The 15416-nt window shown below is 50.9% G+C and overlaps 1 protein-coding gene across 1 annotated transcript in view; it reads right to left on the bottom strand.

Annotated features, from left to right (window-relative positions):
* Positions 1–15416, bottom strand: part of LOC122547595 (uncharacterized) — a 715380-nt gene that overhangs the window by 296660 nt on the left and 403304 nt on the right. Inside the window, 3 exon segments of the mRNA XM_087978709.1 lie at positions 6896–7129; positions 8467–8580; positions 11255–11368. Coding sequence (XP_087834835.1) covers positions 6896–7129; positions 8467–8580; positions 11255–11368 — 462 coding nt within the window.

Genomic DNA, 15416 nt, shown 5'->3' with positions numbered 1-15416 from the left:
TGCTGCCTCATGGTGCCAGGAACCGAGGTTCAATTCCCGCCTCAGGCGACTGACTGTGTGGAGTTTGCACGTTCTCCCCGTGTCTGCGTGGGTTTCCTCCGGGTGCTCCGGTTTCCTCCCACAGTCCAAAGATGTGCAGGTCAGGGTGAATTGACTATGTTGAATTGCCCACAGTGCTGGGTGCATTAGTCAGAGGGAAATGGGTCTGGGTGGGTTAGCCTTCGGAGGGCCTGTGTGGACTGGTTGGGCTGAAGGGCCTGTTTCCACACTGTAGGGAATCTAATCTAATCTAGCCTATTACCCTACATTTACCCCTGAACAATTCACCCGAACCTGCACATTCCTGAACACTATGGGACAATTTAGCACGGCCAATCCACCCTAACCTACACATCCCTGAACACTATGGGACAATTTAGCACGGCCAATCCACCCTAACCTACACATCCCTGAACACTATGGGACAATTTAGCATGGCCTATCCACCCTAACCTACACATCCCTGAATGCTATGGGACAATTTAGCACAGCCAATCCACCCTAACCTACACATCCCTGAACACTATGGGACAATTTAGCATGGCCAATCCACCCTAAAATGCACATCCCTGAACACAATGGGACAATTTAGCACGGCCAATCCACCCTAACCTACACACCCCTGAACACTATGGGGCAATTTAGCACGGCCAATCCACCCTAACCTACACATCCCTGAACACTATGGGACAATTTAGCACGGCCAATCCACCCTAACCTTCACATCCCTGAACACTATGGGACAATTTAGCATGGCCAATCCACCCTAACCTACACATCCCTGAACACTATGGGGCAATTTAGCACGGCCAATCCACCCTAACCTTCACATCCCTGAACACTATGGGACAGTTTAGCATGGCCAATCCACCCTAACCTACACATCCCTGAACACTATGGCACAAGTTAGCACGGCCAATCCACCCTAAACTACACATCCCTGAACACTATAGGACAATTTAGCACGGCCAATCCACCCTAACCTTCACATCCCTGAACACTATGGGACAATTTAGCATGGCCAATCCACCCTAACCTACACATCCCTGAACACTATGGCACAAGTTAGCACGGCCAATCCACCCTAACCTACACATCCCTGAACACTATGGGACAATTTAGCATGGTCAATCCACCCTAACCTACACATCCCTGAACACTATGGGGCAATTTAGCACGGCCAATCCACCCTAACCTACACATCCCTGAACACTATGGGGCAATTTAGCACGGCTAATCCACCCTAACCTACACATCCCTGAACACTATGGGACAATTTAGCATGGCCAATCCACCCTAACCTACACATCCCTGAACACTATGGGGCAATTTAGCACGGCCAATCCACCCTAACCTACACATCCCTGAACACTATGGGGCAATTTAGCACGGCTAATCCACCCTAACCTACACATCCCTGAACACTATGGGACAATTTAGCATGGTCAATCCACCCTAACCTACACATCCCTGAACACTATGGGGCAATTTAGCACGGCCAATCCACCCTAACCTACACATCCCTGAACACTATGGGACAATTTAGCACGGCCAATCCACCCTAACCTACACATCCCTGAACACTATGGGACAATTTAGCATGGCCAATCCACCCTAACCTACACATCCCTGAACACTATGGGACAATTTAGCATGGCCAATCCACCCTAACCTACACATCCCTGAACACTATGGGGCAATTTAGCACGGCCAATCCATCCTAACCTACACATCCCTGAACACTATGGGACAATTTAGCACGGCCAATCCACCCTAACCTACACATCCCTGAACACTATGGGATAATTTAGCACGGCCAATCCACCCTAACCTACACATCCCTGAACACTATGGGACAATTTAGCACGGCCAATCCACCCTAACCTACACATCCCTGAACACTATGGGATAATTTAGCATGGCCAATCCACCCTAACCTACACATCCCTGAACACTATGGGACAATTTAGCATGGCCAATCCACCCTAACCTACACATCCCTGAACACTATGGCACAAGTTAGCACAGCCAATCCACCCTAACCTACACATCCCTGAACACTATGGGACAATTTAGCATGGTCAATCCACCCTAACCTACACATCCCTGAACACTATGGGGCAATTTAGCACGGCCAATCCACCCTAACCTACACATCCCTGAACACTATGGGGCAATTTAGCATGGCCAATCCACCCTAACCTACACATCCCTGAACACTATGGGACAATTTAGCACGGCCAATCCACCCTAACCTACACATCCCTGAACACTATGGGACAATTTAGCATGGCCAATCCACCCTAACCTACACATCCCTGAACACTATGGGACAATTTAGCATGGCCAATCCACCCTAACCTACACATCCCTGAACACTATGGGGCAATTTAGCACGGCCAATCCATCCTAACCTACACATCCCTGAACACTATGGGACAATTTAGCACGGCCAATCCACCCTAACCTACACATCCCTGAACACTATGGGACAATTTAGCATGGCCTATCCACCCTAACCTACACATCCCTGAACACTATGGGGTAATTTAGCACGGCCTATCCACCCTAACCTACACATCCCTGAACACTATGGGGTAATTTAGCACGGCCAATCCACCCTAACCTACACATCCCTGAACACGATGGGACAATTTAGCATGGCCTATCCACCCGAACCTACACATCCCTGAACACTATGGGACAATTTAGCACAGCCAATCCACCCTAACCTACACATCCCTGAACACTATGGGACAATTTAGCATGGCCAATCCACCCTAAAATGCACATCCCTGAACACAATGGGACAATTTAGCACGGCCAATCCACCCTAACCTACACACCCCTGAACACTATGGGGCAATTTAGCACGGCCAATCCACCCTAACCTACACATCCCTGAACACTATGGGACAATTTAGCACGGCCAATCCACCCTAACCTTCACATCCCTGAACACTATGGGACAATTTAGCATGGCCAATCCACCCTAACCTACACATCCCTGAACACTATGGGGCAATTTAGCACGGCCAATCCACCCTAACCTTCACATCCCTGAACACTATGGGACAGTTTAGCATGGCCAATCCACCCTAACCTACACATCCCTGAACACTATGGCACAAGTTAGCACGGCCAATCCACCCTAAACTACACATCCCTGAACACTATAGGACAATTTAGCACGGCCAATCCACCCTAACCTTCACATCCCTGAACACTATGGGACAATTTAGCATGGCCAATCCACCCTAACCTACACATCCCTGAACACTATGGCACAAGTTAGCACGGCCAATCCACCCTAACCTACACATCCCTGAACACTATGGGACAATTTAGCATGGTCAATCCACCCTAACCTACACATCCCTGAACACTATGGGGCAATTTAGCACGGCCAATCCACCCTAACCTACACATCCCTGAACACTATGGGGCAATTTAGCACGGCCAATCCACCCTAACCTACACATCCCTGAACACTATGGGACAATTTAGCACGGCCAATCCACCCTAACCTACACATCCCTGAACACTATGGGACAATTTAGCATGGCCAATCCACCCTAACCTACACATCCCTGAACACTATGGGACAATTTAGCATGGCCAATCCACCCTAACCTACACATCCCTGAACACTATGGGGCAATTTAGCACGGCCAATCCATCCTAACCTACACATCCCTGAACACTATGGGACAATTTAGCACGGCCAATCCACCCTAACCTACACATCCCTGAACACTATGGGATAATTTAGCACGGCCAATCCACCCTAACCTACACATCCCTGAACACTATGGGACAATTTAGCACGGCCAATCCACCCTAACCTACACATCCCTGAACACTATGGGACAATTTAGCACGGCCAATCCACCCTAACCTACACATCCCTGAACACTATGGGACAATTTAGCATGGCCAATCCACCCTAACCTACACATCCCTGAACACTATGGCACAAGTTAGCACAGCCAATCCACCCTAACCTACACATCCCTGAACACTATGGGACAATTTAGCATGGTCAATCCACCCTAACCTACACATCCCTGAACACTATGGGGCAATTTAGCACGGCCAATCCACCCTAACCTACACATCCCTGAACACTATGGGGCAATTTAGCATGGCCAATCCACCCTAACCTACACATCCCTGAACACTATGGGACAATTTAGCACGGCCAATCCACCCTAACCTACACATCCCTGAACACTATGGGACAATTTAGCATGGCCAATCCACCCTAACCTACACATCCCTGAACACTATGGGACAATTTAGCATGGCCAATCCACCCTAACCTACACATCCCTGAACACTATGGGGCAATTTAGCACGGCCAATCCATCCTAACCTACACATCCCTGAACACTATGGGACAATTTAGCACGGCCAATCCACCCTAACCTACACATCCCTGAACACTATGGGACAATTTAGCATGGCCTATCCACCCTAACCTACACATCCCTGAACACTATGGGGTAATTTAGCACGGCCTATCCACCCTAACCTACACATCCCTGAACACTATGGGGTAATTTAGCACGGCCAATCCACCCTAACCTACACATCCCTGAACACGATGGGACAATTTAGCATGGCCTATCCACCCGAACCTACACATCCCTGAACACTATGGGACAATTTAGCACGGCCAATCCACCCGAACCTACACATCCCTGAACGCTATGGGAAAATTTAGCACGGCCAATCCACCCTAACCTGTACATCCCTGAACACTATGGGACAATTTAGCATGGCCTATCCACCTTAACCTACACATCCCTGAATGCTATGGGACAATTTAGCACAGCCAATCCACCCTAACCTACACATCCCTGAACACTATGGGACAATTTAGCATGGCCAATCCACCCTAAAATGCACATCCCTGAACAAAATGGGACAATTTAGCACGGCCAATCCACCCTAACCTACACACCCCTGAACACTATGGGGCAATTTAGCACGGCCAATCCACCCTAACCTACACATCCCTGAACACTATGGGACAATTTAGCACGGCCAATCCACCCTAACCTTCACATCCCTGAACACTATGGGACAATTTAGCATGGCCAATCCACCCTAACCTACACATCCCTGAACACTATGGGGCAATTTAGCACGGCCAATCCACCCTAACCTTCACATCCCTGAACACTATGGGACAGTTTAGCATGGCCAATCCACCCTAACCTACACATCCCTGAACACTATGGCACAAGTTAGCACGGCCAATCCACCCTAAACTACACATCCCTGAACACTATAGGACAATTTAGCACGGCCAATCCACCCTAACCTTCACATCCCTGAACACTATGGGACAATTTAGCATGGCCAATCCACCCTAACCTACACATCCCTGAACACTATGGCACAAGTTAGCACGGCCAATCCACCCTAACCTACACATCCCTGAACACTATGGGACAATTTAGCATGGTCAATCCACCCTAACCTACACATCCCTGAACACTATGGGGCAATTTAGCACGGCCAATCCACCCTAACCTACACATCCCTGAACACTATGGGGCAATTTAGCATGGCCAATCCACCCTAACCTACACATCCCTGAACACTATGGGACAATTTAGCACGGCCAATCCACCCTAACCTACACATCCCTGAACACTATGGGACAATTTAGCATGGCCAATCCACCCTAACCTACACATCCCTGAACACTATGGGACAATTTAGCATGGCCAATCCACCCTAACCTACACATCCCTGAACACTATGGGGCAATTTAGCACGGCCAATCCATCCTAACCTACACATCCCTGAACACTATGGGACAATTTAGCACGGCCAATCCACCCTAACCTACACATCCCTGAACACTATGGGATAATTTAGCACGGCCAATCCACCCTAACCTACACATCCCTGAACACTATGGGTCAATTTAGCACGGCCAATCCACCCTAACCTACACATCCCTGAACACTATGGGACAATTTAGCATGGCCAATCCACCCTAACCTACACATCCCTGAACACTATGGCACAAGTTAGCACGGCCAATCCACCCTAACCTACACATCCCTGAACACTATGGGACAATTTAGCATGGTCAATCCACCCTAACCTACACATCCCTGAACACTATGGGGCAATTTAGCACGGCCAATCCACCCTAACCTACACATCCCTGAACACTATGGGGCAATTTAGCATGGCCAATCCACCCTAACCTACACATCCCTGAACACTATGGGACAATTTAGCACGGCCAATCCACCCTAACCTACACATCCCTGAACACTATGGGACAATTTAGCATGGCCAATCCACCCTAACCTACACATCCCTGAACACTATGGGACAATTTAGCATGGCCTATCCACCCTAACCTACACATCCCTGAACACTATGGGGCAATTTAGCACGGCCAATCCACCCTAACCTACACATCCCTGAACACTATGGGGCAATTTAGCACGGCCAATCCATCCTAACCTACACATCCCTGAACACTATGGGACAATTTAGCACGGCCAATCCACCCTTACCTACACATCCCTGAACACTATGGGATAATTTAGCACGGCCAATCCACCCTAACCTACACATCCCTGAGCACTACGGGACAATTCCCCATGGCTAATCCACCCTAACCTACACATCCCTGAGCACTACGGGACAATTCCCCATGGCTAATCCACCCTAAAACCCCTCAGCCACTCGCAGATCACTCTGAAAGTGACTGGATGTCCCTCTGTCGTTATCCAGAACTCCCCCTGCCCGGATACAACGTCGGGTTGTACCCTTCCTGCCTCCCGCCGATTACCGGGTACAGCAGTCCATCCCTCCCAGCTACCTGTGATGCCCGGTGGGCAGGCGCACCGATATCCGTTCACCAGGTCAGTACATTGCCCACCGTTTTGGCAGGGCTTGCTCAGACACTCGTCCATCTCTGTGTCACAGAGCCACCCTGTGTACCCGGGCACGCAGGCACAGGTGAAGCCAGCTATCCTATCCCAGCAGGTCCCAGCGTGGCACGGGTTCGGAGAACACTCATCAATATCCGTCTGACAGAATGGGCCCGTGAATCCTAGAGAGGGAGAGGCAGAGACAGAAACATGGGGTGGGTGGGGGTGTGATCAGAGGCAGGAAGAGATGGACAGACAGGGAGTGACACAGAGTGCGAGTGGGGGGCAGAGAGAGGGGGGGGAGAGGCACAGAGAGAGTGAAAGGGAGAGGGAGGGAGAGGCAGGGAGGATGGACAGAGAGAGAGAGCAAGGAAGAAGAGAGGCGAAGAGAGTGACAGAGAGAAAGGGGGACAGACAGAGGCAGGGAGAGATGGGCAGAGAGGGAACGACAGCCAGATAGAATGTGAGGGCGGTAGACAGAGAGGGGAGGAGAGGTGCGACAGAGACAGAGCGGGATAGAGACAGGGAGTGATGGACAGAGAGAGAGCGCAGTGGCAGGGTGGGGGCGGGCAGCAGAGACAATGAGAACAAACCGAGGGAAACAGAAACAGAGAGAGAGTGAAATAAACATCACGACAGGGAGAAATAGAGAGACACAGTGAGTTAGAGAGATTGAGTGAGAGAGAGAGTGAGAGTGGGTCAGACAGACACAGAGGGAAAGAGTCAGAAAGAGAGAGAGTGACAGAAAAAGTGAGACAGAGAGGGGAGAGAGAGTGAGATGGACAGACAGAGGTTGCAAGATCGATTACTGATTAGGCAGTCAAAACCACTCACTCTTGCATCCCTCATTATCAATCTGTCCCTCCATCCATCCCCTGGAGGGAAATTAATCCCTCCCTCCCTCCCTCTGTCTCCATCGGTAGATTAATCAGTCGCCCCGTCCCTCTGAGAGCAGAGGGAGAATGGGAGGAGTGTGAGAGGGGAGCCGTAGAAATGAGCAGTGATTGGTGGTGGAAAACAGAGATGGTGGATTTTTCTATGGAAGAGAGGTTGCAGATTATGGCACAATCATGCTTGTGCATTGACTGTACCACAGCTAACACCTGAACTGAGTGACCCAGGTAACGTTCAGGGGAACGTGGGTTCGAATCCCACAGTGGAATTTGAATTGAATTGAATCTGGAACCAAACGCCAGTCTAGTTTGTCACTATTGGCGACCGTCATTAAAAGCCCAAACGTGGTTCACCAATGCCCTTTGGAGGGGCAGGACTACCCCCCTTACCTGGCCTAGGTGATATGTGACTCCAGACCCACAACAACGCGGCCCTCAGGGGCAAATAGGCATGGGCAAGAAACGTAGGCCGAGCCAGTGATGCTCATGTAGGAATAGGTAAAACAAGGTCACACTGGACTCTGAAACCCCAAAGGGTTACCATACCCTCCAGTCACAGGTTGACCCCAGTGGATAGAGGTAATTGGCGATGGGTCACACTCATTCACCAGACAAGCGGCACTCACCTTCGGGACACTCACAGTGGTAGTGCCCAGGGCCATCGAGACACCTCCCTCCGTTGGCGCAAGGTGAGCTGGAGCACTCGTCAATGTCCGTGCTACACCGCTGCCCAGTGAACCCTGGCGTAGGGAGACAACCCCAGAGGTGAAAGTGCACAGGGTCAGACAACAAGGTCAGGCAAAACAAAAACGAGTGAGCGGGACAGGTCACCATTGCAGCCCTCTACCCGAGAGCCAGTGCTCAGCTCACTGGTCATCGCCACATTATACCACAGGTGCCACATAACATGTTAAAGTCTTGTGGAAATAGAGCCATGCAGTCAGAGAGTCATGTACAGCATAGAAACAGACTCTTTGATCCAACCCGTCCATGCCGACCAGATATCCTAACCTAATCTAGTCCCATTTGCCAGCACTTGGCCCACATCCCTCTAAACCCTTATAGAACATAGAACAATACAGCGCAGAACAGGCCCTTCGGCCCTCAATGTTGCGCCGATCTGTGAACTATTCTCAGCTCCTTCCTGTTCATATACCCACCCAGATGCCTTTTAAATGTTGCAATTGTACCAGCCTCCACCACATCCTCTGGCAGCTCATTCCATACACGTACCACCCTCTGAGTGAAAACGTTGCCCCTTAGGTCTCTTTTATATCTTTCCCCTCTCACCCTAAACCTATGCCCTCTGGTTCTGGACTCCCCCACCCCAGGGAAAACACTTTGCTTATTTACCCTATCCATGCCCCTCATGATTTTATAAACCTCTATAAGGTCACTCCTCAGCCTCCGACTCTCCAGGGAAAACAGCCCCAGCCTGTTCAGCCTCTCCCTGTAGCTCAAATCCTCTAATCCTGGCAACATCCTTGTAAATCTTTTCTGAACCCTTTCAAGTTTCACAACATTTTTCCGATAGGAAGGAGACCTGAATTGCACACAATATTCCAACAGTGGTCTAACCAATGTCCTGTACAGCCACAACATGACCTCCCAACTCCTGTACTCAATACTCTGACCAATAAAGGAAAGCATACCAAACACCTTCTTCACTATCCTATCTACCTGCGACTCCACTTTCAAGGAGCTATGACCCTGCACTCCAAGGTCTCTTTGTTCAGCAACACTCCCTAGGACCTTACCATTAAGTGTATAATTCCTGCTAAGATTTGCTTTCCCAAAATCCAGCACCTCGCATTTATCTGAATTAAACTCCATCTGCCACTTCTCAGCCCATTGGCCCATCTGGTCCAGATCCTGTTGTAATCTGAGGTAACCCTCTTCGCTGTCCACGACACCTCCAATTTTGGTGTCATCTGCAAACTTACTAACTGTACCTCTTATGCTCACATCCAAATCATTTATATAAATGATGAAAAGTAGAGGTCCCAGCACCGATCCTTGTGGCACTCCACTGGTCACAGGCCTCCGGTCTGAAAAGCAACCCTCCACCACCACCCCCTGTCTTCTACCTTTGAGCCAGTTCTGTATCCAAATGGCTAGTTCTCCCTGTATTCCATGAGATCTAACCTTGCTAATCCGTCTCCCATGGGGAACCTTGTCGAACGCCTTACTGAAGTCCATATAGATCACATCTACTGCTCTGCCCTCATCAATCTTCTTTGTTACTTCTTCAAAAAACTCAATCAAGTTTGTGAGACATGATTTCCCACGCACAAAGCCATGTTGACTATCCCTAATCAGTCCTTGCCTTTCCAAATACATGTACATCCTGTCCCTGAGGATTCCCTCCAACAACTTGCCCACCACTGACGTCAGGCTCACTGGTCTAAAGTTCCCTGGATTGTCCTTACCGCCCTTCTTAAACAGTGGCACCACGTTTGCCAACCTCCAGTCTTCCGGCACCTCATCTGTGACTATCGATGATACAAATATCTCAGCAAGAGGCCCAGCAATCACTTCTCTAGCTTCCCACAGAGTTCTCGAGTACAACTGATCAGGTCCTGGGGATTTATCCACTTTTATACGTTTCAAGACATCCAGCAACGGGGGACACCCAATAAATATGACAATTTGTGCAGTGTAGCACGAAATGGGAGGTTTGGGCCAACACAATAATCAGTGGGAGAGTTGGGCATCAGTAAATAGAGAATTGGTGTGGGGCAACACTGAGCGGAGAACTTGCTCAGGATATCGGTTTTTGTGGGAAATGATGCTAAGCAACACTGAATTGGAGAATCGGTGCGGGGCATCAGTGAATGGGAGACCGGGGACAGGGCGCTGCTAACTTCGAGAGTTGGAGCAAATGGGAGAACATGGGCAGCGAGACAGTAAATAGGACAGTAAATGTTGCAAAGGATTGGTGGTGGAGATCCAATACAGTACCACACACAATGGGGGAGTTGGTGCAGTTCACCACTGAAGGGAGGATATGTGTATGTGTGTGCACGTGTATGTGTGTGTGTGTGCATGTGTATGTGTGCGCGTGAATCTGTATGTGTGTGCACGTGTATGTGTGTGCGTGAATCTGTATGTGTGTGCACGTGTATGTGTGTGTGTGTGTATGTGTGTGCGCGTGTGTGCGTGCACGCATGTGTGTGCCTTTCTGTTTATCTGTCTGTGTGTGTAGAGTGTCTGTACACCCCAAAGACTTGCAGCGGTTCAAGAAGGCAGCTCACCTCCTCCAGGGGCAACTCGGGGCAAGTAACAAATGCCAGAGACACCCACATCCCATGACTCAATGGGTAAAAGGACTCTGGAAGGTGCCCGTACACCTGACTCGCAGCAAGTTCGGGGAAGACAGCTCTGATGTCGCTCACTCACTCGCTCGTCACTCACCTGGGGCGCACAGGCAGCGCACACCGTTCACCAGGTCCTGGCAAGCACCGTGGTTCAGGCAGGGATTGCTTTGGCATTCATCGGTGTTGATCTCACAGAACAGGCCTTCGTACCCTGAGGGAGGGAAGGAAGAGAGGAGACACGTGGGACTGAAGAGGTTACCCCCCAGCTCGCTAATGCTTGGATCGCCAACACAGGCCAGGCCCAAACACCGTCACATGACGTCCTGTCCCACAGGCACCCACCACCGGTTCCCCCACACCCGAAACCTGGTTGGACAATTCCAGCGTGTCAGACAAGCAGACCTTGCTCCCCAGTTTCTCCCGAGATTTCTTCGGTGGAGTTGGGACTTGCCACGAACGCGTCGGTCAACTCCCTCCCTTGTGTTTGATCACTGCCCGGCAGAGATTGCCCCTCACTCCCAAGCCCTCCCCAGCTTCCCAGGGGTCATGCTGCGCTGTCAGTGACCCTGACCCTGCCCAGTGCGACACAAACCAGTCAGGGGGGGAAACATGAGGAGGGCCCATCTGCACTTCACTCAGCCTAGTCTTCTACGTACACGTGCAGCTCCTCGACACCGGGGAGACGGAACGCAGCCTGAGTGATCACTTCACAGAACACCCACGGTTCTGTCTGTCCAAATGACCGCAGTTGGCCGGCACGTCCACGCACACCGCCAGTGTCTCCCGCGACAGCGTTGCTGCCTCAGGCTTGCTGCGGTGTCCCGGTGAAACGTGGTACAGACTGGAAGGACAACAGTGCGCCTTTCTCTTCATGCCTGTCCTCCTCCAGGACTCAACACTGAGATTGAGAATTTCAGAATGTGAACACCCTCTCACTGGCCCATTCCCTGCCCACAAGCCCCATAAGTAACCACCTGTAAAGGTTGATCCCATCACCGTTAGCCCATTTCAAACATTTGCACTTCTCATTACCAGCTCCCACCCCAGCTACGAAACTTCACAGCCCAAAAGCAGCAGTGGCTGTGTTTGCCTATCCCTTTACTCTCCCCCTCGGCATAGACATAACCATCGCCATGATTTCTGTTGTGCGGCCACGAGCTCCCCGCCATCACCCACACTGTCCCCATCTCCAGCCACAGTGCGTTCGGACCAGCTGGCACTGGCAGTAAATCATTCACACTGTTAACTCCCGATTTACGCTGAACATCTCATACAATCTCAGCTTTTGTTTGGGATTCCAAATTTCAAGACTTGAAGTGACCTTACCCTCCATCCTGACAGTGACCTTACCCTCCATCCTGACAGTGACCTTACCCTCCATCCTGACAGTGACCTTACCCACCATCCTGACGGTGAACTTACCCACCATCCTGACAGTGACCTTACCCACCATCCTGACGGTGACCTTACCCACCATCCTGACAGTGACCTTACCCACCATCCTGACGATGACCTTACCCACCATCCTGACAGTGACCTTACCCTCCATCCTGACGGTGACCTTACCCACCATCCTGACGGTGACCTTACCCACCATCCTGACGATGACCTTACCCACCATCCTGACAGTGACCTTACCCACCATCCTGACAGTGACCTTACTCTCCATCCTGACAGTGACCTTACCCACCATCCTGACAGTGACCTTACCCTCCACCCTGACAGTGATCTTACTCTCCACCCAGACAGAGACCTTACCCACCATCCTGACAGTGACCTTAACCACCATCCTGACAGTGACCTTACTCTCCATCCTGACAGTGAACTTACCAACCATCCTGACGGTGACCTTACCCACCATCCTGACGGTGACCTTACCCACCATCCTGACAGTGACCTTACTCTCCATCCTGACAGTGACCTTACCCTCCATCCTGACAGTGACCTTACCTACCATCCTGACAGTGACCTTACTCTCCATCCTGACAGTGACCTTACCCTCCATCCTGACAGTGTCCTTACCCTCCATCCTGACAGTGTCCTTTCCCTCCATCCTGACAGTGACCTTACTCTCCATGCTGACAGTGACCTTACTCTCCATCCTGACAGTGACCTTACCCACCATCCTGACAGTGACCTTACTCTCCATCCTGACAGTGACCTTACCCTCCATCCTGACAGTGACCTTACCTACCATCCTGACAGTGACCTTACTCTCCACCCTGACAGTGTCCTTACCCTCCATCCTGACAGTGTCCTTTCCCTCCATCCTGACAGTGACCTTACTCTCCATCCTGACAGTGACCTTACCCACCATCCTGACAGTGACCTTACTCTCCATCCTGACAGTGACCTTACCCTGCATCCTGACAGTGACCTTACCCTCCACCCTGACAGTGATCTTACTCTCCACCCAGACAGTGTCCTTACCCTCCATCCTGACAGTGACCTTACCCACCATCCTGACGGTGACCTTACCCACCATCCTGACGGTGACCTTACCCACCATCCTGACAGTGACCTTACTCTCCATCCTGACAGTGACCTTACCCTCCATCCTGACAGTGACCTTACCTACCATCCTGACAGTGACCTTACACTCCACCCTGACAGTGTCCTTACCCTCCATCCTGACAGTGTCCTTTCCCTCCATCCTGACAGTGACCTTACTCTCCATCCTGACAGTGACCTTACCCACCATCCTGAAAGTGACCTTACCCTCCATCCTGACAGTGTCCTTACCCTCCATCCTGACAGTGACCTTACCCTCCATCCTGACAGTGACCTTACCCTCCACCCTGACAGTGATCTTACCCACCATCCTGACAGTGACCTTACCCACCATCCTGACAGTGACCTTAACCACCATCCTGACGGTGACCTTACCCAGAATCCTGACAGTGACCTTACTCTCCATCCTGACAGTGATCTTACCCTCCATCCTGACAGTGACCTTACCCACCATCCTGACGGTGAACTTACCCACCATCCTGACAGTGACCTTACCCACCATCCTGACGGTGACCTTACCCACCATCCTGACAGTGACCTTACCCTCCATCCTGACAGTGACCTTACCCACCATCCTGACAGTGACCTTACCCACCATCCTGACAGTGAACTTACCCACCATCCTGACAGTGACCTTACCCACCATCCTGACAGTGACCTTACTCTCCATCCTGACGGTGACCTTACCCTCCATCCTGACAGTGACCTTACCCACCATCCTGACAGTGACCTTACTCTCCATCCTGACAGTGACCTTACTCTCCATCCTGACAGTGACCTTACCCACCATCCTGACAGTGACCTTACTCTCCATCCTGACAGTGACCTTACACTCCATCCTGACAGTGACCTTACCCACCATCCTGACAGTGACCTTACTCTCCATCCTGACAGTGACCTTACCTACCATCCTGACAGTGACCTTACTCTCCATCCTGACAGTGACCTTACTCTCCATCCTGACAGTGACCTTACCCACCATCCTGACAGTGACCTTACCCACCATCCTGACGGTGACCTTACCCACCATCCTGACAGTGACCTTACCCACCATCCTGACAGTGACCTTACCCTCCACCCTGACAGTGACCTTACCCAATATCCTGACGGTGACCTTACCCACCATCCTGACAGTGAACTTACTCTCCATCCTGACGATGACCTTACCCACCATCCTGACAGTGACCTTACCTACCATCCTGACAGTGACCTTACTCTCCATCCTGACAGTGACCTTACCCACCATCCTGACAGTGACCTTACTCTACATCCTGACAGTGAACTTACCCTCCATCCTGACAGTGACCTTAACCACCATCCTGACGATGACCTTACCCACCACCCTGACGGTGACCTTACCCTCCATCCTGACAGTGACCTTACGCTCCATCCTGACAGTGACCTTACCCACCATCCTGACAGTGACCTTACTCTCCATCCTGACAGTGACCTTACCCACCATCCTGACAGTGACCTGACCCACCATCCTGACAGTGACCTTACCCACCATCCTGACAGTGACCTTACCCACCATCCTGACGGTGACCTTACCCACCATCCTGACGGTGACCTTACCCACTATCCTGACAGTGACCTTACCCACCATCCTGACAGTGACCTTACCCACCATCCTGACAGTGACCTTACCTTCCATCCTGACAGTGACCTTACCCACCATCCTGACAGTGACCTTCCCCTCCATCCTGACAGTGACCTTACCCACCATCCTGACAGTGACCTTACCCACC

Source organism: Chiloscyllium plagiosum, unplaced genomic scaffold (genome assembly GCF_037043375.1).
Source record: "Chiloscyllium plagiosum isolate Xiang-an unplaced genomic scaffold, Cpla_swu_hap1 HiC_scaffold_35, whole genome shotgun sequence".
Taxonomy (NCBI): domain Eukaryota; kingdom Metazoa; phylum Chordata; class Chondrichthyes; order Orectolobiformes; family Hemiscylliidae; genus Chiloscyllium; species Chiloscyllium plagiosum.
The sequence above is the reverse complement of the archived record's forward strand: the minus strand, read 5'-3'. Positions and strand labels throughout refer to the sequence as shown.